Source organism: Engystomops pustulosus, chromosome 2, assembly GCF_040894005.1.
Source record: "Engystomops pustulosus chromosome 2, aEngPut4.maternal, whole genome shotgun sequence".
In the NCBI taxonomy this organism is placed as follows: Eukaryota; Metazoa; Chordata; class Amphibia; order Anura; family Leptodactylidae; genus Engystomops; species Engystomops pustulosus.
Window position 1 is genome coordinate 9,425,654 of NC_092412.1, and position 25,494 is coordinate 9,451,147.

A 25,494-nucleotide genomic window follows, 5' to 3' on the forward strand; every position below is an offset into this window, starting at 1 on the left:
AGCATCATACTAAGAACAGTTCCATCATTTATTTCTAAAGTGGCCTCCATTTCTAATTTAAATCAGTAATATTTTTTAGAGATTAATTCTATAGTTTACAGAGCCTTGGGACAACCTTCACCTTTTAGGGCTTGTTCTAAAAGATCTACTGCTACTTCTTGGGTAGAGTATGCATTGCTTTGATTTGCTACCTAAATCCCATCACTGCTGCCTGAAAGACGAGAGGAAGATCTTAATTTTACTTACCTGAACAGTTCTTTTCCTTGAAGTCCAAATGCAGCACTATTATATTCCCTCTCAAATAAAAATTGTTTGTCACATCACACATGTCATGGACACAATTGCTTCATATAGAGTTTGCTCTTAGTTCTTGTCATGTTTCCTCAGGTTCTATAGATCCAGGACTCCCAGAGGTTTCTCCTAAAGATGATCCTTTCCATCAATGATCCACCAGGGATCCGGGAGAAGGACAGAGAGCAGATGGCGGCCAGGATCCTGGAGCTCACCCTGGAGATGATCTCCTTGATAACCGGAGAGGTGAGAGTCTCCCAGGACACGGCTCTTATCTCTAGGAATAACAGCGGGAAATGACTGGAGAGGTGAAGGATTCTTAGGATCTATGTAGTGATCAGTGTCTCCCCATACACAGGATTACACAGTAGTGAAGAAGTCGTCTGGTGAGTGTGTGACCCCCCGTGTGTCAGGAGGATGGACCCAGAGCCCCATCACCGAGCCTCCACCTCATTCACTGATACATGAGCAGAAGATCCTAGAACTTACCTCCAGGATCACTGAGCTGCTGAGCGGAGAGGTGAGCGCTGCCGGGAATGCTGGGACATTGTATAATAACACAAGGGAGGGGTCTGGGTGATGACTGTGTCATTGTGGGTGTCAGGTTCCTATAAGGTGTCAGGACGTCGCTGTCTATTTCTCCATGGAGGAGTGGGAGCATATAGAAGGACACAAGGACCAGTACAAGGACATCATGATGGAGGACCACCAGCCCCTCACATCAGCAGGTAAGTGGAGACCTTCCTGATTATAGAGGACAGAGCAGGTGTGAGGTCACCTCCTCCATCATCTCATCATCACATATAGACAATGTATCAGTATATTTCCTATAGCTGGATCCAGTCAGAGAAATCCACCAGAGAGATGTCCCAGTCCTGAAGATTCCCGGGATATTACACAGGAACCAGAGAGATGTCCCAGTCCTGAAGATTCCCGAGATATCAAAGAGGAACTGGAGGAGAACGTCCCACTGGATCATCAGGTAGGTGGAGCTGAGGTTCCTGTGAATCCTCTATAGATGGATGTAATGAGGCTACTGACCTTCTCCAGCAGCAGTGGGTGGAGGGTCTATGGGGAGATGTTGGTCGGTCATAACTATAAATGGTAGAAGAGCAGGAGAAGTGAATAATCTTGTCCCTGGTGTCCATGAGTCTCCACCTCAGGATCGGGTCACATCGGGTTATGCAGTAATATAACCGGAACATTGATGTTGATGTGTAAAATATTGGGATGAATGTGGATCCCGTCTCCTCCTGCAGGAGATTATTCCCCTTAGTTCCTGGTTCTGGAGGTTTCTGTCCATCACTTGGATATAAGAGAATCTCTGGAGACATTTCCTTGTTTTCTCAGGTCCTTCATGTTGGATCTTTCCAGGAAAGTTGTGGTGGAAGGAGGAGCGGAGAGGAAATCCCCTCATCAGTGACAGAGGAGGGTAAGAGCCTTTCATGTATAACATTTGTGGCAGTACCAGTGGTGCCATGTTATGTATCATGAGGCTGTATAATTTCCCACACAAAGTTACTACTAGTGGAAAGTTTAGGGGGTGTTCTCCTGGAGGGTCAATTCTTCTGTCCCACCCTTAAACTATAAAGCCATGTTCTATAATCTGACTCGCTGTCACACAACTTAATACAACAACATTCTGGGATGTAATTTTCTATATTGGTTTATATCAGACGTGTTCTCAGACTCTATCCCTGTTCTGTGATCCTTGGAAATCGACCCTGGGTTGTATCTTGAACTTGTGCTGCCACGACCTTCTGCTTTTTACCGATTCTGCTAGTACACAGCCTGCCTCGACCCCATGGTACCACATACTGGTGTCTCTTGGCCAGCTGCTATCCTTACTGGGAACCAACATAGGAGGAAATGGCCTTGCCACCTCTCCGCAGTGAAGGCCAGATCTCTGTACAGCGGTTAAAGGGTTAATACAAGAGAGGTTAAGGGATAATGCCCTTAGTGTGTGGCCCTAAGTCAAACTAGTAGCATAGCACAGTGAGCTAGCCGCGGTTTGTGTGGTTTCTCACAGCCAAAAACCATGTTTGCGTGCATGAGGCTGAAGGCTGAATGGGATGGCCACCTGTAGAATATCCCCTCTACAGATGACCAATGCATTAGAGAAGACCGCGCAGCCATATGCAGGCGCATGCGTAGTACAGTCATCCAGTTCATGGATCGAAAGTGAAGCGTTCCTCCGACATCTTGCGAGCATGACCCGTGACCATAGTCGTGAGGAACTCCCGTGCACATTGCGCTGAATAAAGACAAAAATTTATGATTTCTCTGCTGGTTGGATTTTATTCATATTATAAGTTCATGGATTACCACATATACCATATTTTTCGGACTATAAGACGCACTAAAAATCCTTTGATTTTCTCAGAAATTAAAGGTGTGCCTTATAGTCCAGTGCACCTTATATATGAACCGTACTTGCAGACAACAGCTGCTGTGCACAGGTCTGCCACCTGCTGGTCATTCACCCTTATAATCAGGTGCGCCTTATACTCCATTGCGCCTTATAGCCCGAAAAATACTGTACTCGAGTATAAGCCGAGTTTTTTTAGCAATTATTGTGATTATTATACTCGAGGCTATAAAGAATAATGTTAGTACTCCCCATCCAGCACTGACCCCCAGCGTCCTCTTCTCCCCACAGCACCTCTCCGGGTTCCCCGCAATCTTCGGGGACAGTAACCATGACGTGGCAATGTTCCCGCCTAATGATATTATAGTTCTGTGCCAGCAGATTGCATGGACGGGCATCTCTCTGCAGCAGGTGCTGCAGAGAACAGAGGACACCGGGGGTCAGTGCCGGAGGGTGAGTACTAACTTTATTTTTTATGGGGCACTCTGCTGGACATTATATTAATTTCAGGGTCTGCTCTGGACATTTCATAAATGAGCAGAGACTACTGGACATTTTATTAGAGAGTAGAGGCTGCATTTCCCACCCTAGGCTTATACTTGAGTCAATACGTTTTCCCAGTTTTTTTGTGGTAAAATTATCTGCTTATACTAGAGTATATACAGTAATTAATATTAGTGATTTGTCTGTTCATAGATGACTGTATGTTACTGACTGGCTGCTTTACTTCTGCTTGCAACTGAGGTAAAGGAAACTTCCAATATTAATTTCTTGGTTACATTTTTCAGGTGGTTATAGTACAAGAGGTTCCAATGGACATCCCCCCTCATCTCCTTGTGGTGAAGTAGAAGATAATCAGTCACATCTTTCCACAGAGGAGGGAAATCATGGAGACGAACGGCAGATTTCATGTCTAAAACGTGAGAAGAGTTTTGGTCAGAAATCAAATCTTGATCAACATCCGAGAACTCACACAGGAGAGAAGCCATATTCATGTCCTGAATGTGGGAAGCATTTTAAAGAGAAATATGGGCTTGTTGTACATCGGAGACGTCACACAGGAGAGAAGCCATTTTCATGTACTGAATGTGGGAAATGTTTTGGTAGAAAAGAACATCTTTTAATACATCAGAGAACTCACACCGGTGAAAAGCCATTTTTATGTACTGAATGTGGGAAATATTTTAGACAGAAATCAAATCTGGTTAGTCATCAGAGAAGTCACAGAGGAGAGAAGCTATTTTCATGTTCTGAATGTGGGAAATGTTTTACTAGAAAAGAACAGCTTTTTATACATCAGAGAAGTCACACAGGAGAGAATCCATTTTCGTGTCCTGAATGTGGGAAATGTTTTAAAGAGAAATCCGCTCTTGTTAAACACCAGAGAATTCACACTGGAGAGAAGCTATTTTCGTGTCCTGAATGTGGGAAATGTTTTAGTGTGAAATCAGCTCTTGTTAGCCATCAGAGAACTCACACAGGGGAGAAGCCATTTTCATGTACTGAATGTGAAAAATGTTTTAGGCAGAAATCAGATCTTGTTAGACATCAGAGATATCACACAGGGGAGAAGCCATATTTGTGTACTGAATGTGGGAAATGTTTTAGAGAGAAATCACATCTAGTTATACATCAAAGAATTCACAGAGGTAAACTACGAACATAACCAGTTTAGGTTTCTGTTAATAAATTTATTTCTTTCGGATGACCTCTGCTGATGTCTGCAGCATAAATGTTACCTAAAACCTAAGTTACTCCCTACTCACTATGCAACACCCCTGCCAATTCATGGGCAGGCTGGTAGTTGCGGGTAGCACCCTTTCCAGGTCAGGAGCTGTTAGGGAGGATGATGATCTCTCTAGGATGTTTCTAGAACTTGGAATATTAATTAATTGCAGCTGTAGCCACTGCCTGGTAAGGCAAGAGTTAACAATGCAGAATGCTGTTGTCCAATTAGGTTCTTGTAAAGTAAGCAGGAAGCTGATTGGAGAAGTTCTACCACCTGACCAGGGAGTATATAAACCTCTGCAGGGGGAGAGCACATGGTCTTGGAATCCAGTCAGTAGATAGAGAAGCAGGTTCAGTGTGCAGCTCCCTGCAGAGCTGCTCTCCAGACCCAATACCAGGAAGAGGAACCTCAGGCCGCTGCCTGATACCTGAGGTTAATCAGGAGACTTAAGCCTCAGAGCAAAGTTCCCCATCTCGACTCAGCTCCATCCCTACCAGCCCGGCCTGCAGTTCCTACCAGGCTGAGAGCAACCATCCTGCGGACCATCTATCTCAAACCAGATGGCTGAAATCTGCTGTTCATCGTTTTTGGCCACTGCCTGTTGTTCAATAAATAACTGTAATTTGTTTTTCACAACATTGCCTCTGTCTGATCCTTGGATCCAAGCTGCTTACCACCACGGGCTTTCTCATCCATCACCCAGGGACTCATTCTACAGACATTCAGGGGTTGCCCCAGGGAGACACCACTGCATCAGCCTCTCCCTACATATTTCTTGCACACACCACCTGCTGGAGACCTGCCAGGCTGTAGGCCTCCGGTCCCCATACCAAGCACCATCAGCATGCCCTAGGCCGCAACCGCCAGCCACTCCGGTATTCAGGGCACTGGCTGATGCCAGGCCACAAGAAATGTCTAGGTCCCGGCGGGGGATGTTGCAACTATTTCTCATGTTTTCCAAAATCTAAACTTAAGGGTGCGACAATTGCTATTAGGAGACATATTCTGTTGGTTGTAACTATTTGATCCAGAAGTCTTTTACATTTTTCTAAAACGGATCCTGCACAATCCACTGTACCCATAGCTGGGTTTGTATGCTCCCAATGTGGCCCAAACTACCTCTCTTACCACCAATCTCCAACTATTGCGCTCATGTAGTGAGGGATTGTGGTGGTCTATTGCTACCCTCGAGCCACTCTTGATCTCCTCTTCCCAAAGACCTACTCTAAGGGGATATTTGCCAAGGCTTCTAAGCCACGCCAATACTTGTGATTATTTTCCCCAATCTGACGCCTTCACGCCAGGTGGGTACGAAGGGGCATGAAGTGGAGAATCAAGCCGGCACAGGGCGTTCCTTCCCCGGCATCTGCACAATCGCGATTTGCAGGACCCAGCCAGAAATATCAAGAGGACAATAATCCCCTTAGTGTTAGGAAATCATGAATTAATTACCTACCGGTAATTCCATTTCCATTAGTCCACCATGACGGGCCACCTCGAGGATGCCCCTTGACCTCTGCAGGGACAGGAAGAAGAGAGGTTAAAAGTTCCCTCCCCGCATCCTCCCGCCAGTGATTTCAAAATAACCACACTTGAGGAGGATACAACGGTTTTATTAGTATGTTATAGTCACATACAAAGTTCCATCCGTAAAACTAGACAGCAAACTTTACTTTAGGGTGGGAATATATAGGCCGTCATGGTGGACTAATGGAAATGGAATTACCGGTAGGTAACTAATTCATGATTTCCACTTCGTCCCCCATGACGGCCCACCTGGAGATTTACAAAATGAGTAAGGAATTTAGGGAGGGATAACTGCTTGCAGAACCTTGCATCCGAAAGCTAAGTCCTTTGAGGATGGTAAGTCCAGTCTGTAGTGCTTCGAGAATGTAGAAGGGGTGGACCACGTTGCAGCCTTACAGATCTGCTCCAACGAGGCTCCTCTTTTCTCTGCCCAGGATGTCGACATGGCCCTGGTCGAATGCGCTCGTATTCCTGCAGGGACCGGTGTCTTCTGGATCTCGTAACATAGGGATATCGCTGTTTTCAGCCATCTCGCAATGGTTGCCTTTGAAGCCTTCCTCCCCTTGTTTTTCCCCTGAAATTGGATAAAGAGGTTATGATCCACCCGCCAAGATTCCGTAACTTTTATGTACCCGATAACAGAGCGTCTTACGTCCAAAGAGTTCCATTCTTGTTCTTTCTCGGAGGACGGATTTTCACAAAAGGAGGGGAGTATAATCTCCTGGTTCCTGTGAAAGTTAGAATTTACTTTTGGAACAAAGTTAGGGTCTAACATAATAATAATTCTATCTTCCAGAATTCTAATATAAGGCTCTCTGATTGAAATTGCCTATATTTCACCTAGCCTTCTGGCTGAGGTTATAGCAATCAGAAATACAGTTTTTAAGGTTAAATTTTTAACATCAGAAGAGTCAATTGGTTCAAAGGGTCCTTTTGATAAAGTGTTCAAAACTAAGGACAGATCCCAGGAAGAAGTTTTGTTAATAACCTGAGGTCTTAACCTAGAGGATGCTGTAATTGACCTGTTAACCCACTTGTGTTCAATGAGCGGCTGGTCAAAAAAGGCGCTAAGAGCCTGGACCTTCAAGGTACTAGTGGATAGTCCCAATACCAGACCTTTCTGGAGGAAATCAAGGACCTGCAAAACATTAGGATGAGATTGGATAGGTGGGTTGTCTTTACAAAAAGAAGAAAGCTTCTTCCAGATTTTGTGGTAAATAGCAAATGTAACTGGTTTCCTACTTGCCTTTAGAGTCTTGATAACTTTACTGGAAAGTCCTTGAGACCTTAGGTAGCTGGATTCAGGATCCAGGCTGCAAGCTGTAACCTTCCCGGGTTCGGATGATGTATCGGACCCTATGACAACAGGCCCCTTGACAGCGGAAGAATTATCGGATCCTGCTGCGACATCCTTTTTAATAGCGGGTACCAGCTTTTCTTCGCCCAGTTCGGGCAGATAAATATAGTTCTTGTTTTCTCCTGACTTATCTTTGCAAGAACTCTGGCGATCAGGGGAATAGGGGGGAAGGCATAGGCTAGGGCAGTGATGGCGAACCTTTTAGCGGCCAAGTGCCCAAACTGAACCAAAAATTAAAGCCGTAACTTATTTCTCCCTGTTCTTCAAAAATTTCCGATTATATTGGCCTGAGAACAAGATGGAAAATTTTAGCTTCTTTCCAGTGTCCCTCTGTACAGAGAATCGGAGGGCCAGAGAAAGGTCCTGTCTACTCATTCCTACAGTCCCAAGTAGCGAAGTTCGTACCACTTTAATATATGACTGAAAGCAGCATCTTTTAAGTTGCTTGGAACTGCAGGAAGATTCTTTGAGTCCTGTCTGATGTGCTGGGGTGATGGCCTGGGTGCCCACAGAAAGGGCTCTGAGTGCCGGCTCTGGCACCTGTGCCATAGGTTCGCCACCACTGGGCTAGGGGAATGTTCCAGGGATGAGAGAACGCATCCCGATTTTTCTTGCTCTCCCCTTTTTCTAGCGAAAAGTAGTGATGGCACTTGGTGTTCCTTCTCGTAGCGAATAGGTCTATCTGAGGATTTCCCCAGCGGGATACCAGGTTGTGGAAGACTTCTTTTTTCAGACACCACTCGTTTGGGAGAATTTTCTCCCTGCTGAGAAAATCGGCTTTTATATTCTCTACCCCTTTTAGGTGAGTGGCTCATATCGACACGACGTGATCCTCTGCCCACGAAAATATTCGCTGAGTTAGAGTGCTCAGAAGCGGGGATCTGGTTCCCCCTTGTCTTTTTATATAAGAAACGGTTGTCATATTGTCTGATTAGACCAGAAGATGATGGTGGGCTAGGATTTGAGCTATGTATTTGAGCTAAGGGCCTCCCATACTGCACACAGTTCCCGATAATTGTAAGACCTTCTGGCCACTTCTTTGTCCAGGTACCCTGGGAGAAATGATGAGGCATTACAGTGCCCCATCCCTTCTGACTTGCGTCTGTTTGAATAGACACGTATGGGTTGTTTATCCAGAATATCCCTCTTTTCATGTTTTTCTCTTCCAGCCACCATAGAAGATCTTCTTTCACCGCAGAAGGAATCTGTTGTGAATTTGTCTAGATCTTTCTGTCTTTTGTTCCAAGACTTCAGTATCCACCTCTGAAGGATCCAGGTGTGTGCCTGACTCCAGGCCACTGAGGAGATACATGCCGTCAATGATCCCAGAACTTTCATGGCTTCTCGGATTGAGATCATAGACCTTCTCCTGAACCTCGTTATTTATTTCCTGATGTGTACGGCCTTTTCCTGTGGAAGGAATGACATTTGGTAACTCGAGTTCAGATTTACACCCAGAAACTTTCTTATTGTGGCTGGCAAGAGTTCAGATTTTTGATAATTTATTATCCAACCCAAATTCTCTAAGGTTTCTATCGTGCAATTTCTTGATGAAATTAAATCCTCTAGGTCTTTGCCAATAATGGGCAAATCGTCCAAGTAGGGAACGATAAGTACATCTCGTTGCCGGAGAAAGGCCACTACCTCTACCATCACCTTGGTGAAGGTTCTTGGGGCTGAGGATATGCCAAAGGGGAGTGCACAAAACTGGAAGTGAAGTGTAGAACCCCCTGGAGATAAGAACGCAAACCTTAAGAATTTTTGTGAAAGTGGGTGGATAGGCACATGATAATATGCATCTTTTAGATCTATAGTGCACATTAACGCATCTTTGTGAATGAGGTGTGTGGCAGATCTTACCGACTCCATTTGGAATTTCCTGTAGATGATGAAGTCGTTGAGACGCTTCAGGTTCACGATCAATCTGTTTGCACCGTTTGGTTTCTTCACCAAGAAAAGAGAAGAATAAAATCCAGATTGTTCCTGATCTTTTGGAACAGGAGTCACTACCCCTGCTGATAATAAAGACGACACCTCTTGCCAGAACAAACCGTGGGATGTAACTGACATAGAAGAAGATGGTGATATATATCGCGTAGGAGGAAGACTAATAAATTCTATTTTGTATCCATTGAGTAGTATATCCAGCACCCAGGGATTTGAAGTAACTTTTATCCACTTCTCTTTGAACTTTAACAACCTTCCTCCTACCTTGGCGTCATTGTTTTCTATTTGTATCTGCGGGGGTGGAGAAGAGAAACCCCCTTCCTTTACCTCCTTTTGGGTAGCTTCAGCGCCCCCTCTTTCCTTTGTCTTTTTGGTTCTTGAAGTCCCGAAAGGGCAGTTTCCTCTGCGCTGGCTTTTCCGGAAACCCTTTCTTCTTGTCTGAAGCTCTCTCAAGAATTGTATCCAGCTCTGGACCAAATACAAATTCTCCAGAGAATGGTAGGCTGCACAATTTCACCTTAGATCGCATGTCCCCACTCCACTGTTTTAACCACAGTGCTCTTCTGGTTGAATTAGTAAGAGCTCCTTCTTTGGAAGAAAACCGAATCCCTTCTGCCGCGGAATCCCCTAGGAAGGCTGTTGCGGACTTCAGTAATGGAAAATTTTCCACAATGGTTGCTCTCGGTGTTCCTTCCTTAATGTGAGATTCTAGCTCATTGAGCCAGTAGAGTAGGTTCCTTGCTTCGGACGTAGCTGCCAGGTTTGATTTTAGGTTTAACATCAACGTCTCTCAAGCCTTTCTTAATAAGGGATCCGATTTTCGATCCATAGGATCTTTTAGCTGAATCCTCGAATGGGAGGTCCGTTTTTTTCACAATCTTCGTGACTTGAACGTCTACTTTGGAACAGGAATCCCATAGTTTTGATTCCTCTGGTTCAAATGCTAACCTTTTCCTGAAGTTTTTGGACAAGACTATCCTTTTCTCCAGTTCACGCCATTCCTGAGATACAAGTTCCTTTAGGGTATCATTTAAAGGGAATACCCTCTGACGTTTAGATCTGGGGGGAGGAACATCTTCTATCTCTAGAGTCTGTCTAATGGCCTTCAGGAGATTGTCCAACTCCTCTATTTGGAACAGGTGTCTTGAATCCACAGTTCTGACTCCTGCGAGTCTGTTCAAACATCACCTTCAAACATGGAACATGACGGCACCTCAGAATCTTCCCCTTCCTCAGATAGCGATGAGTCAGGTTCAATTCTCGCTTTTTTACATGGGGGAGGTCTGGATGTAGCCGCAGCTACCGAAGACATCGCTTTTTCTTCAATAAACCCCTTAAGTTCATCCAGGAAAGAAGTTTTTTCTTCTCTCATAAAATTCTCTATAAAGGTTTTGCATATTGGCTTCCTGTAAGATTCGGGCATAGAACGAAAACACATATTGCATTTCTCTACTCTGCTTTTCTCCGATTTTTCGGGTTTCTCAGGCCTACTAGCTTTATCCCCTTTATCCTCCTTGCCCTTTCCCCTAGACCCCTGGTCTTTTTCCTAAAGGGCAATAGGAGGATAATAAGTGACCCGATATCTTTTACATAGCGTAAAACCATTCCTGCACAATTTACCCCACTTACTGAGACTGGAGGATGCAAGAAAGTCAGGTCTGCTTCATCAGCCATAACGAGACTACCAAAGCGCTGGAGACACAAGAACCAGCAGTAATCCACAGAGATCTTAGACCTAAGATCAACGTGACTAGCCCGCTTTAAATACCTTAATGGGGAGCCCATCCCCATTGAAGAGGCTACCGCTGTCCTTCCCGGCTCCCAGAGATGCTTTGCGCCTTTTTTGGTGCCAATTCCGGTTGCGGCCGGAAGTCGTCATTCGACCTCAAGGACGCCGGGATGTGTAGTTTTTCTTCGGCCGCCGCACGTACAACCTCCGGATCGCGGTGCGGCGGCCCCAACACGGACCGGATGCAGCCAGCAGGGAAGGCCGAAGCCGACCAAGGACCCCAGTCTGCCCGGATTTCGTAGAGGACGGCATACCGGTGAGAACTTCGTCGTCGTCCCCCCCCCCTGGAGGAGAGAGGGCACCTCTCTTAACCTGACCTCAACAGGGACAGGAAGAACACTGGCGGGAGGATGCAGGGAGGGAACTTTTAACCTCTCTTCTTCCTGTCCCTGCAGAGGTCAAGGGGCATCCTCCAGATGGGCCGTCATGGGGGACGAAGTGGAAATTACCCTGCGAATCCACTAGGGCTTTTGTTCCATAAAATTTTCTTTTATCTTTAAAACTTGGACATCATATTAATCCAATGCGTTTTGGACGCATATAGTATCCTGCGCCTGATATCCTGCATGTGTCGCTTCCCCGTAATCTACCGCTGACATCCCCGGCTATCACCCGTGGTCGGAGTGGGCTCTGATCGCGGGTGTTTAATCCGTTAAATGTCCACGTGGCCACGACATTTAACATGCCTTCCGAGGGTCCTTCCCTCACGATCGGCACCCCCGCGCCGTTTTCGGGGGCGCCGATCGTTGCTATGGCATCTCTGGGGTCCTGAAGGTAGTGCCTTTAAGATGGCGTCTGTAACTTTCGTTGGATATTCCGATGTTTTTGGATTTGCGCCGCTGTGACAGGGATTTAGAAGGGGATTGTGTTGCATGTGATCGGATGTTGGTGCAATCGTGCCGGCTTTCATGCGTCACGAATTAAGGGGGGGAGCGTGGGCCGTCAGATGATCCGACTGATTCGGACTAAGCGCGGAATTGAACTTTACAATTATGTCGCAAGACAATGCACTTACATGCACCAGAAATAAGAAGGTGAACTCCAGAGACCTGAGCGGGGAAGTGACACATGCAGGATATCGGGCGCACGATCTTAGTGAATCGCGGCACAGAGCCGCAGGAACTCTTCCGGACCCGGTAAGTAAATGTGCCCCCATACTGTGTGAAATTTGACAATGTGGATGTTAGAGAAACGTGGTTATAATCTCCAGACACCAGAAAGAGGCCTGGGGCCTGGGAGTGCAGTGTCTGCAGTCGGCTCAGCGCAGATTGTAGGACCTCACAGGCAGTATCAGCACCCGCAGAGGGGGGCACATAAGCAGCTATGACAATGACATGGGATATTTCCCTGGTCTCATACTCATAACTAACAGTTCTATGTCTCCCTAGTCCTGTCTAGGTAAAGAGTTTAAGACCATCCAAGGAGACGATTGTGTCCGGAGTAAGTCCAGTAAGTCCGGTCTCTGCTGCAATCCCGAAACTTCTGCTGATACCGGGTCAGCGCCGCCAGTTCTTCCATCTTATTTGAGAGAGATCTCACAATGCCCATAATGACGGAGGGTAGAACAGTTCTATGACGTCTCCTCCTGGCTCTCCGCAGAGCTCTGGCCCTACATCCTCGTCTCCTCCTGGCTCTCCGCAGAGCTCTGGCCCTACATCCTCGTCTCCTCCTAGCTCTCCGCAGAGCTCCGGCCCTACATCCTCGTCTCCTCCTGGCTCTCCGCAGAGCTCCGGCCCTACATCCTCGTCTCCTCCTGGCTCTCCGCAGAGCTCTGGCCCTACATCCTCGTCTCCTCGTGGCTCTTCGCAGAGCTCCGGCCCTACATCCTCGTCTCCTCCTGGCTCTCCGAAGAGCTCCGGCCCTACATCCTCGTCTCTTCCTGGCTCTCTGCAGAGCTCCGGCCCTACATCCTCTTCTCCTCCTGGCTCTCTGCAGAGCTCCGGCCCTACATCCTCGTCTCCTCGTGGCTCTCCGCAGAGCTCCGGCCCTACATCCTGGTCTCCTCCTGGCTCTCCGCAGAGCTCTGGCCCTACATCCTCGTCTCCTCGTGGCTCTCCGCAGAGCTCCGGCCCTACATCCTCGTCTCCTCCTGGCTCTCCGCAGAGCTCTGGCCCTACATCCTGGTCTCCTCCTGGTTCTCCGCAGAGCTCTGGCCCTACATCCTCATCTCCTCGTGGCTCTCCGCAGAGCTCCGGCCCTACATCCTCGTCTCCTCCTGGCTCTCCGCAGAGCTCCGGACCTACATCCTGGTCTCCTCCTGGCTCTCCGCAGAGCTCCGGCCCTACATCCTCGTCTCCTCCTGTCTCTCCGCAGAGCTCTGGCCCTACATCCTCGTCTCCTCCATGGCTCTCTGCAGAGCTCCGGCCCTACATCCTCGTCTCCTCCTGGCTCTCCGCAGAGCTCTGGCCCTACATCCTCATCTCCTCCTGTCTCTCCGCAGAGCTCTGGCCCTACATCCTCATCTCCTCCTGGCTCTTCGCAGAGCTCTGGCCCTACATCCTCATCTCCTCCTGGCTCTCCGCAGAGCTCTGGCCCTACATCCTCCTGGCTCTCCGCAGAGCTCTGGCCCTACATCCTGGTCTCCTCCTGGCTCTCCGCAGAGCTCTGGCCCTACATCCTGGTCTCCTCCTGGCTCTCCGCAGAGCTCCGGCCCTACATCCTCGTCTCCTCCTGGCTCTCCGCAGAGCTCCGGACCTACATCCTCGTCTCCTCCTGGCTCTCCGCAGAGCTCCGGACCTACATCCTCGTCTCCTTGGTTCTTGGGGGACGTCAGGTCTGGGAGCAGCCGCCCTGATGTATCACTGAGCTCCAGGAGCTGCTCCCTAGTGTAGACCCCCGACTCCAGGATAGTTCTCAGGGAAAAACTATAAAAAGTACTGGAAGGGGCCAAGCTTTTAAGTAGAATAATAGAAGTAAAAAAGAAAGAATAATCTCATAGAGCAGGAGCTGTCACTGGCCGCCCCTCCATGTCACTAATGTCTGGTGTCGGACAAAGATTTGTTTACAAATTGGGAGCCGAATATAACAGCAGCATCACATGTAATACCACTAAACGCCCCCCTCTACCAGAGGCCCCGCCCCGCATGACATCACACTCCCGGGTCACATGACTAGTGGACAGTGAGCAGGAGCCCCGCCCCCTCACTGACATCACACTCCCGGGTCACATGACTAGTGGTTAGTGAGCAGGAGACGTGTGTGAGGTAGAGAGTGTCCTGCACTGAGGAGAGAAGAGGTAAGTGACCAGAGGGGGGACTACAACTCCCAGCATGCTCCAGGAGCACACACACTATATGGAGGGACTACAACCCCCAGCATGCTCCAGGAGCACACATACTCTATATGGAGGGACTACAACTCCCAGCATGCTCCAGGAGCACACATACTCTATATGGAGGGACTACAACTCCCAGCATGCTCCAGGAGCACACATACTCTATATGGAGGGACTACAACTCCCAGCATGCTCCAGGAGCGCACACACTATGTGGAGGGACTACAACTCCCAGCATGCTCCAGGAGCACACATACTATATGGAGGGACTACAACTCCCAGCATGCTCCAGGAGCGCACACACTATGTGGAGGGACTACAACTCCCAGCATGCTCCAGGAGCACACACACTATATGGAGGGACTACAACTCCCAGCATGCTCCAGGTCCCTCCATGTGGGGTCCAGTATGTGCTATTAGTGAGGAGCGGCACAGTCCAGCGCCATCACTCCTCCCTCAGTCCAGTGACCTCCCCTCCAGTGTCTGGAGAATCCCCATCTGTCACATCACACATGTCATGGACACAATTGCTTCATATAGAGTTTGCTCTTAGTTCTTGTCATGTTTCCTCAGGTTCTATAGATCCAGGACTCCCAGAGGTTTCTCCTAAAGATGATCCTTTCCATCAATGATCCACCAGGGATCCGGGAGAAGGACAGAGAGCAGATGGCGGCCAGGATCCTGGAGCTCACCCTGGAGATGATCTCCTTGATAACCGGAGAGGTGAGAGTTTCCCAGGACACGGCTCTTATCTCTAGGAATAACAGCAGGAAATGACTGGAGAGGTGAAGGATTCTTAGGATCTATGTAGTGATCAGTGTCTCCCCATACACAGGATTACACAGTAGTGAAGAAGTCGTCTGGTGAGTGTGTGACCCCCCGTGTGTCAGGAGGATGGACCCAGAGCCCCATCACCGAGCCTCCACCTCATTCACTGATACATGAGCAGAAGATCCTAGAACTTACCTCCAGGATCACTGAGCTGCTGAGCGGAGAGGTGAGCGCTGCCGGGAATGCTGGGACATTGTACAATAACACAAGGGAGGGGTCTGGGTGATGACTGTGTCATTGTGGGTGTCAGGTTCCTATAAGGTGTCAGGACGTCACTGTCTATTTCTCCATGGAGGAGTGGGAGTATATAGAAGGACACAAGGACCAGTACAAGGACATCATGATGGAGGACCACCAGCCCCTCACATCACAAGGTAAGAGGAGACCTTCCTGATTATAGAGGACAGAGCTGGTGTGAGGTCACCTCCTCCATCATCTCATCATCACATATAGACAATGTATCAGTCACTGTGTATATTTCCTATAGATGGATCCAGTCCCAGAAATCCACCAGAGAGTTGTCCCAGTCCTGGAGATTCCCGAGATATTACACAGGAACCAGAGAGATGTCCCCGTCCTGGAGATTCCCGAGATATTACACAGGAACCAGAGAGATGTCCCCGTCCTGGAGATTCCCGAGATATTACACAGGAACCAGAGAGATGTCCCCGTCCTGGAGATTCCCGAGATATTAAAGAGGAACCAGAGAGATGTCCCAGTCCTGGAGATTCCCGGGATATTACACAGGAACCAGAGAGATGTCCCCGTCCTGGAGATTCCCGAGATATTACACAGGAACCAGAGAGATGTCCCAGTCCTGGAGATTCCCGGGATATTAAAGAGGAACCAGAGAGATGTCCCAGTCCTCTATATTTTCATGTTGTTAAAGTCGAACCAGAGGACTATATCCCACTGGATCATCAGGTAGGTGGAGCTGAGGTTCCTGTGAATCCTCTATAGATGGATGTAATGAGGCTACTGACCTTCTCCAGCAGCAGTGGGTGGAGGGTCTATGGGGAGATGTTGGTCGGACATAACTACAAATGGTAGAAGAGCAGGAGAAGTGAATAATCTTGTCCCTGGTGTCCATGAGTCTCCACCTCAGGATCGGGTCACATCGGGTTATGCAGTAATATAACCGGAACATTGATGTTTATGTGTAAAATATTGGGGTGAATGTGGATCCCGTCTCCTCCTGCAGGAGATTATTCCCCTTAGTTCCTGGTCCTAGAGGTTTCTGTCCATCACTTGGATATAAGAGAATCTCTGGAGACATTTCCTTGTTTTCTCAGGTCCTTCATGTTGGATCTTTCCAGGAAAGTTGTGGTGGAAGGAGGAGCGGAGAGGAAATCCCCTCATCAGTGACAGAGGAGGGTAAGAGCCTTTCATGTATCTTGTGGGTTATTCTTCCCTTATACATTGCAGGGAGAGGTCACATCCAGGGGAGGAGATGGAGATGACACTTGCTGATCTGTCTTTGGTTTAGGTCCCTTGCCAAACCATAACCATTGGTAGCACATTAGCCCGTAATGGTTTAAAATCCTGCAGGGCCTACAAGGTCCCCTTGCACAAGAAGGCACATGTGCCGCCCATCTGAAGAGCTAGTGAGCACCTGGATGACTCGGTGATTAGGAGAAGGTGATGTGGTCAGCTCTTCGGCAACTCAATTCACTGTGTATGATGGAAGAGAAATTCTGCCTATAACCCAAAAGACACCATCTCCACTGTCAACCACGTAGGTGAAAACATAGGACTACTTCACCGCATCAATGGGAGATGGAGCCATGTACTGTAAAATCCTGCATGACAACCTCCTTTCTCCACCAGGACTTTAAAAATAAGTTGTGGCTTCCTTCAAGACAATGACCCAAAACATAAAGCCAAGGCAACAAAGGAGCGGCTCAAAAAGAAGAACATTAAGGTCATGGAGCGGCCTATCCAGCCTCCTTCACTGTAGCTGGTTAATGGATCTATTCACATGTCCAATCTTTTTCGCGCTGTGCATCTCCGATGTGATGCGTCTAAAGTAGAACATGAACTTTGATGAGAGTCCGAGGAATTAAATGCCAATGAAGTCTACGGGTTCATGTAAAAAATTACGACCACACTAGGGTGCATTCTGGTCTGGTCGACAGGTCGCTGAGAGGATCTGACACAGGTGAAAGTTGATTAGAGCTCCAAAAAAAATGATGAAGATCATGAAGATCTGTGTATGTAAGTGCTTGGCTTGCGACACAATTTACAAGTTAAATCCCGCGGTTTGTCCGAATCCGTCGGATCGTCCGACTTGTGTCTTCACGAGTCCGATTTGTGTCTCATGAAAGCCGTCGCGATTGCGCCAAAATCCAATCGCATGCACCAAAAAACTCTTTTAAATCCTTGGCCCAGCGGCGCACAGCGGAAATCGTCGGGATGTCTGACGAAAGTGCGGTCCGCGGGGCCCTTAGTAAATGAGCACCAATCTGATCAAAGTTGCATGATTTTCAAAGTCGTCTGATTTGTGAAACTGTGACAGGCGGCCTTCATCAGAGCATCCGTCGTTATCCTGATTTTGTGTAACTTGTAGACTCTTCGTAATATTATCAGATAGTTGCGGTTATCAGACATTTCAGCCTGGTGAAAGGTTATTCCAGGATTCTTCAGCTCTGCTACTGTACAGATACAATAACATCGATGTCCAAGAGACAGAACATGAACCACCGGGAACAATCCTCCAAATACAATTTCACCCACTTACAGTCACACCACTGAGACTGTCCTGACCAAAGTCTCTAATGACCTCCTGTCTGCCAAGGCCAAACACCACTACCCTGCTCTCGTCACTACCCTGCTCTCGTCACTACCCCGCGCTCGTCACTACCCCGCGCTCGTCACTACCCCGCGCTCGTCACTACCCCGCGCTCGTCACTACCCTGCTCTCGTCCTCCTCAATCTGTCCTAATTATTTAACACTGTTGACCCTTTCCTCCTACTACAAACTATCGTCCCTGCTACCAACAATCTCCTGAAATCTCTCTAACCACAGCTTTAGTGTCTATCAGTCTCACACCACCTCTTCACCTCCTCTCTGTTGATGTCCCACAGGGCTCTCTGGCCCCTTATCTTCTTTTCTAGACCTCCGGCCTTCTTCTTTAACTCTCCTATGCAGATGACACATAGAACTATATTTCTGTCCTAGACATCTCCTCTCTAGCCAGCTATAGTCTTCTTCTCCCAGTTTCTAAAAAATTATAGAAGATATGTAACACCCCCCCCCCCCCAACACCACCACCAGACCCATCCACCACTATTAATGGCTTCACACTCTCCCTGGTCCCGAAGTCCCTGCTGCCTTTGACTCGAGAACACGTCTTGCAACCTATTCTTCACCAGTCTACAAAATTGTTACCCTTCGGTATGGTCTCCCAGCTTTTTCTCACTCCCTCCCCAATTCATCTCTCTACACATTTCTCATCATCCTCTCTTCTCTGCTTTATTCATTTCCATATTCTACCATCATTCCACTGCCAGGATACATATATAGAGGCTGATACTGACCACATATTGTTTCTTAATATAAAAAAAACCCTCTATATGAAGAACAGTGTTATCAATCTATGTTTCTGCACCAAATATTACCGTCATACAGGGATCAGTACTGAACTTCATATTGACTCCTCCAGTTGTTACTTATCACTGCTGAATTGGCCCCCAGATGTCTTCAGCTCCTTGTAACACATCTCCACACTGCGCTTCTAAATATACCACAGTCACTTACAGTATAATATACCCTGGATATACAAGTGCTTCTCAATAAATTAGAATATAGGCAAAAAGTAATTTTTTTTTCAGTAATTCAAATAGTGAAACGTGTATATTATGTAGTCATGACAAACAGAGTGAACTTTTTTAGGTGTTTATTTCTGTTATTGATGATGATTATGGCTACAGCCAAAAAAATTCTTTATGCACAGTTATAGATAGTTATACACAAGGATATAGCAGAAAAAATTAAAAAATAATTTAAAAAAAACAGAAGCTCTCTCCATATAACCCTCGGTTACGTTGGTAAGGGTTTAGTTCATAAGGTGTTCCCCAGTATTTGTTGACTATCAGTTGGTCGGAGAGACCAGACTTGTACATTTGGGCACATTGAAATCATGTTATTGCATTCACCATAATATTTATTCACATCAATTGTAGTTGGTAAGTAGTTTACTACGCGTATTTAGTATAGAACAGGGTAAAAATTTATTCTTCAAACATAACCTATGACATTCCACAAATCACAGGAGGCAAAATATTGTGATTGTGACGGTGCGTACACACATACACTTACACTCAGCTTTATATATTAGATTAGTATAAAGGATGCTGGTAGATCTCTATCTGTAGATGAATGTATGTTACTGACTGGCTGCTTTACTTCTGCCTGGAACTGGTGAAAGGAAACTTCCAATATTGTTTTCTTTGCTATATTTTTCAGGAGATGAAAGTACAAGAGGTTCCCATGGACGTCCCCCCTCATCTCCTTGTGGTGAAGTAGAAGATAATCAGTCACATCTTTCCACAGAGGAGGGAAATCATGGAGATAAGAGGCAGTTTTTAAAGGTTTTTTCATGTTCAGAATGTGGAAAAAATTATAACCAGAAATCAAGTTTAGATCAACATGTGAAAATTCACACAGGAGAGAAGCCATTTACATGTCCTGAATGTGGGAAACGTTTTACACAGAAATCATGTCTTGTTCAACACCAGAAAACTCACACGGGGGAGAAACCATTTTCGTGTAATGAATGTTGGAAATGTTTTGTGCAGAAATCAGATCTTATTATACATCAGAGAACTCACACTGGGGAGAAGCCATTTTTGTGTACTGACTGTGGGAAAAGTTTTACCCTGAAATCAAATCTTGTTACACATCAGAGAACTCACACAGGAGAGAAGCCATTTTTATGTCCTGAATGTGGGAAATGTTTTAGAGGAAAATCATATATTGTTCAGCACATGAGAATCCACAAAGGAGAGAAGCCATATTCGTGTTCAGAATGTGGGAAATGTTTTACTCTAAAATATTATCTTCAAAGACATCAGAAAACTCACACCGAGAAGAAGCCGTTTATATGTAAGGAATGTGGGAAATGTTTTGCGGAGAGGGAAGTTCTTCTAAAACATCACATAACTCACACGATTGAGACGCCATTTCCATGTACCGAATGCGGGAAATGTTTTAGCAAGAAATCAAATCTTGTTACACATCAGATAATTCACACGGGGGAGAAGCCATTTTCATGTCCTGAATGTGGGAATAGTTTCAACAAGAAATCAAGTCTTGTTAGACATCAGAGAAGTCACACAGGGGAGAAGAAACCATGTTAATGGCCGCCGCATGTATATCAGTTTACAGCTGTGATACGTGGGTAGGATATCCAGCTATAAAAGACTTGTTCCTGGATAATTGACCTATGCAAATGAACCAGTGATAAGTGATTTATTATGGGAGTTCAACTTTTACATGACAGTAAATTTTTTGGTAAATGGTAGTGTCAAGGTAAAATATATATTTTTATACTACTACTTTTATATAAAATGTGGCCACACCAGTTCGGTCAACACCCTGGATTCCGAGAAATCACATGGTTTGCAAGAAGATAAGTATTGTTTCTGAAGAAATAGAAACCTAAGGATGACGTACCAGAGGAGGAGCCTAAGACCTGCCCATGATGGCGTCGGGGCCAATCACGGAAACCGGAACTAGATATTTATGGACTAACCCCTCCCTTGCCACGCCCATTTCCTTCACTCTCTCCACCCATATATTCTGCTATATAATGTTGTGTACCAGGAAATAAAAGTTAGTTGCTGACATCGTGCTGCCTGTAGCACCCTCCCGAGCATATGCTGAGTTTGAACCAGATTCTTTGTCTGACTCTTTCTTTGCCCGGTACCATATGCTCATAGCCTGATTCGGAGTGATCGGTGGATGAAGGGTATTGTCGTTACGACCCCGACAGTAGTAAATGGTTAATCTAAATGAACACTAATCAGTCCGACCAGTTCACAATGTGCTGAAGGGTTACAGTTGCAGGATTCTTTGGTGTATCCTCATTACTGCTGAATCTGGAAGGATGATTCGCTGGTTTCCGAGCTTGTAGATAATTACTGCACGAAGAGGGAAGCTCCGGCCGGTGGCTATACCTCTGTGCAAAGTCCCGGATGTTACCGTGTGGTGACATCACCGAGCTACGGCGAGTCCAGAAGGACACAATCCCAACGCGCTTCCGAGGCGATTACTATCTCCTTCGTCAGGGAATCCTATTATTGTGCTCTATAGCCAGGAACCAGGTGAGCTAATCATATGTATTTGTTATTTCAAAAATGTATTCCACATCATTATTGCAAATGGGTTATAGTGGTGATAATGAAATTTGAAACTTAATTCCTTTTTATTTTGTAATTCTAAAAATACCCTACATATGGAGATATTAAAAAAATACTTGACTAGAAAGTGTACGAAGTTAAAAAGTATGTATAAAATGTCAAAAATGAATAAAATCATCCTTCAATAAAAAACAGATAAATCATTTTTTTCGGCATGTGATGTCACATCTACATGAGTCCAAATAATTCAATTTCTTGATTTGAGACCCATCGGGGCCAACGTGTCAAGTAAAAATATCCACTTGCTCTCCGTTCGTTTGACATTTAAGCAATATAATTTCTTCCTCTCCAACTATCTTTTCTGTTGCAATAATAATATTTAGTATTTAGTGAGATAATTTAGTGAGGAAGTCAGAGGGATCTCTAATATCAGAAGGACTAGATGTGGCCTAGAATTTTGGTATGATTTTAATGCATTTTTCTATTTTTTAGATCTATATCACTTCACTTATTGTCACGTTACTTGAAGATTGATTCGGAACTGTCGTCTCTTCCTGGCTAACTGTTTGGAAATTGCAAGATGTCTTCCGTATTTATATGAATTTTTGTCTTATTCTGGCATTGGGTCGTGTTCGGTGTAGTGTTCGCTCCTTATTTGGGATCGCTATATGCCCGGTATGGTGTATACAGGTGGGCACGGCTGATGGTGAAACACCTTACATATGTGCACACGTTCCGGCACCAGTGGGCATTTTGCCAGTCTGTGAGCCGGTTCGGAACACTATGGGGATTGATTCCTGTGGAGATATGCACCACCTTTCACTCTTGGTTAGTTTAGGACCCGTTAATGCCAGATATATTATATTGTATACTTACATCTTCATGCATCCGTGATTCCCTTATCCAATATGGCCACGATTCACTCCTATGGCTACAGCCAGGAGGTACTTCATGCGCATTGGGGATATTAGGACGCCACTGAGGATATCGTCATTGTGATACATGCAGAGAGATGCCAGGTACCCATAATCACCTTATAATTATACAACAGGTGATGCAAAATCCGATCATGTGATCGGTCATATATGTTTAACACCGGATTTCTTATGAATTATATAATTGTTATATGCATTTGCACTGCACTTTAGTTATTGTCACTTTTAATTATGATGTACACATGTATTTATATATGTTTATGTATTGTACATATAATATGATAATGAGATTGTTTAGACACTCCCATTGGGGGGTATATGAGATTGTTCAATTGTAAGCACACATTGCTTGAAAAAGGTGGTAACACCAAAACATCGCTGGTTTTGGATTAAACCCTTCCTCTTTTCACTTTTTGGAACCTGGAGTGCTGTCTCAATTTTTAAGGATATATATAGTAAAACGTAATAAAAAATGGTGTCCCCGTAATCGTACCGACCCGTAAAATAAAGATAACATGATTATTAGGCTAAACTGTGAACACCAAAAAAAAGTCGAAAATCCAGTACAGAATTGATGCTTTTCTACTCCTGCCCTCAAAAAAAAAGTTCCTAAATTTTCAACAATAGGGGATACCAACCCCAAAATGGTAACACTGGAAAAAGCGTCTCATCCCGCAAAAAAAATGGCGTCACATGGCCCCAATAACGAAAAAGCAAAAATTTTATAGCCTACAAAAGGGGCCAATGAGAAAACTAAAATCCTGGCAGCTGCTGGTCGCTCCTTCCCTTCTGCACCTCGCTGTGCGCCCATAAAACAAGTCACGGCCACATGTGGGGGGTCTCTGTACTCAGGAGAAATTATAGAACAAATTATATGGTCGGTTTTCTCTTTTTATCTTTTGGAAATGTGTAAATTTTAGGGCTAAATGAACATATAACCGACACAATTTGACCATTCTAAATTTCACCTTCATTTTGATTCAATTACTATGAAGATCTCCAGGGGTTAACAATCTTCGTAAAATCTGTTTCTGATAGTTTGAGGGGTGCAGATTTGAAAATGGGTTGGTTATATAGGGGGGGTTTTGATGCTAAATATGTAAAATTTAATTCAAAACAGTATTTATCCCCAAAAAAGTCAATTCTTAAAATCCGGAAAAGCGATATTCAATTTGTAAGCCGCGTGACGTCAAAATAAATTATCCAGACATTTCAAAAATGATGAAAATGTAAAGTAGACATGTGGGAAATGATATTCAGCGATTCTTTTGTAAACACAAAACTTATCAGCCACTAAAATGAAGTACAACATGTGGGGGGAAAAAAACTATCTCAGAATCACTTAGATAAGTAACAGAGTTTAAAAGTTATAACCATATAAAGCGACGCAAGTCAGAATACAAAAAAAATCGGGCTGAGCCTTAAGCTGTAAAATGGCTGCGGCCTTAAGGGGTTTTTTAACTAAAATTGTCTACTCTAATTGGATAGCTTTTTCTAATTGGATAACATTTATTCTAATGGCTCTATATACCCCTTTCAAAACATAAAAGAGAAGTACAATATTCCCAAAGCAGATTTCTTTAAAAAAAAAGCATGTGTGTATGTCGTAAGGAATAATGCAGACAAATTGCTGATTTAAATCTCACTCATGCTATCATTGCCGTGGCAAATCTGCACTGCGTGTACTTTATTGGGTTTCACAAAACTATATAGAAATTAGGAAGAAGCAGAAAGGGGCGGAGAATTCCTAGCTCATGTGGCGCACATCTTAAAATGTATTCTCTGTTACAATGCTTTTAGGAAAATAAGACAAGTAGAAATGACAGGATTTGATCTATCAGCAGGTTTACCATAACAGTCCCCCCTAAATCCTGGAATTTCTCTCAGCTACTCTTAGTCTAGAAGGTCCTACAGATCTGCCCATATGTGCATCGCTCTCCTCTTCACCAGTTGGATGACAGCAGACCCCTGTTGGGTGAGCCCCCATTTAGTGGACTTTCACATATGGAAATCAAATCTCTCCTCTACCTCTCCCTACTCCAGGGGGCTGCTTGATATGTTTCGGGGGTGGTTGATCTCTGAGGGATATCTTCATTATGCAAATTTAGGTAACTTGAGTAAGGGGTCTTTGGCTTGTCTAACTACTGATACCCACGATACTTGGTAGACTTGATGAGGGGAACCACATAACGCGCAATAAGTGACAAGAGAAAAATCACAATCCCCAATATCACCCCCACATAAAGGAAACCCTTCCAATCCCCCAACCACAAAGTGCAGGATATAGCATCCACTTCTGAGTTTCTCTTGAGTTCCCTGGACAGTCCTTCAATCTCTTCAAGTGCATGGGTAATGGATCCATAGGGGGCGATGTCATCTGGGATGTACATGCAACAAGTCGCTCCCACCATCTTACAGGCTCCTCCCTTCTGAGCAAGGGTCATGTCCAAAGTCATGGGGTTCTGGGAAGCATCTCCGATATAATTCACAAATCTCTGTTGATTACAATAAAAACAGTTAACCCAACCAACATCTTTACTCATAGCTATCTGGGTAATAATGGACTCTAGACCTGCCCATATCTGATTGTGGGCCTTGAACGCTTCTGGGACCCACCTTGGTGCTCCCACTGTATCTATATAAACGTTGTCATCTAGGTGCTTCTCTCAGACCTCCAGAATCCTTTGGGATTCTCTTCCTTTACTTTATGTGTCTGATCAACCTTATCCTTGGGGATCACGAGGAAGGAATGCACAAACCTTATCACCGTACACTCACCTTCCCAGCCTCTAGGCCTGACCTGACTCTCCTTTCCCCACAAATCCAGTACACATCAGACACTGCTAATACAGGGCTACCTGTGCTGTCAATGTTAAAGAAGGTCATTGTCTTGTTGCACCAACCATAGGTAAAGTGTCCTACCTGGGGGGATTCCTGGTCACCCCCGTTAGTTACAGTGATGGTTGGGGTGTCCCTGAGCATACAGTCAGTCAGAAGAGACCAGCTAGCAAGAAGTAAGTTTGCAATAGAAAGCATGGAAGCGTGCTGACTTCCCTCTAGCTGCACAGACGTGGCGCTGGTCAGCA

At 45.5% G+C, this 25,494-nt stretch overlaps 1 protein-coding gene across 1 annotated transcript; it reads left to right on the forward strand.

Annotated features, from left to right (window-relative positions):
• Positions 1 to 219: 219 nt before the first annotated feature.
• Positions 220 to 23,150, forward strand: LOC140119750 (uncharacterized). Its single transcript, XM_072139103.1, has 11 exons — positions 220 to 1,019; positions 1,125 to 1,273; positions 1,642 to 1,723; positions 3,448 to 4,322; positions 12,397 to 12,457; positions 12,734 to 13,803; positions 15,346 to 15,487; positions 15,601 to 16,037; positions 16,406 to 16,487; positions 19,579 to 21,437; positions 21,966 to 23,150. The coding sequence occupies exons 1-10, from the start codon at positions 935 to 937 to the stop codon at positions 20,469 to 20,471; spliced, it is 3,876 nt and encodes a 1,291-aa protein (XP_071995204.1). The 5' UTR covers positions 220 to 934; the 3' UTR covers positions 20,472 to 21,437; positions 21,966 to 23,150.
• Positions 23,151 to 25,494: the final 2,344 nt, after the last annotated feature.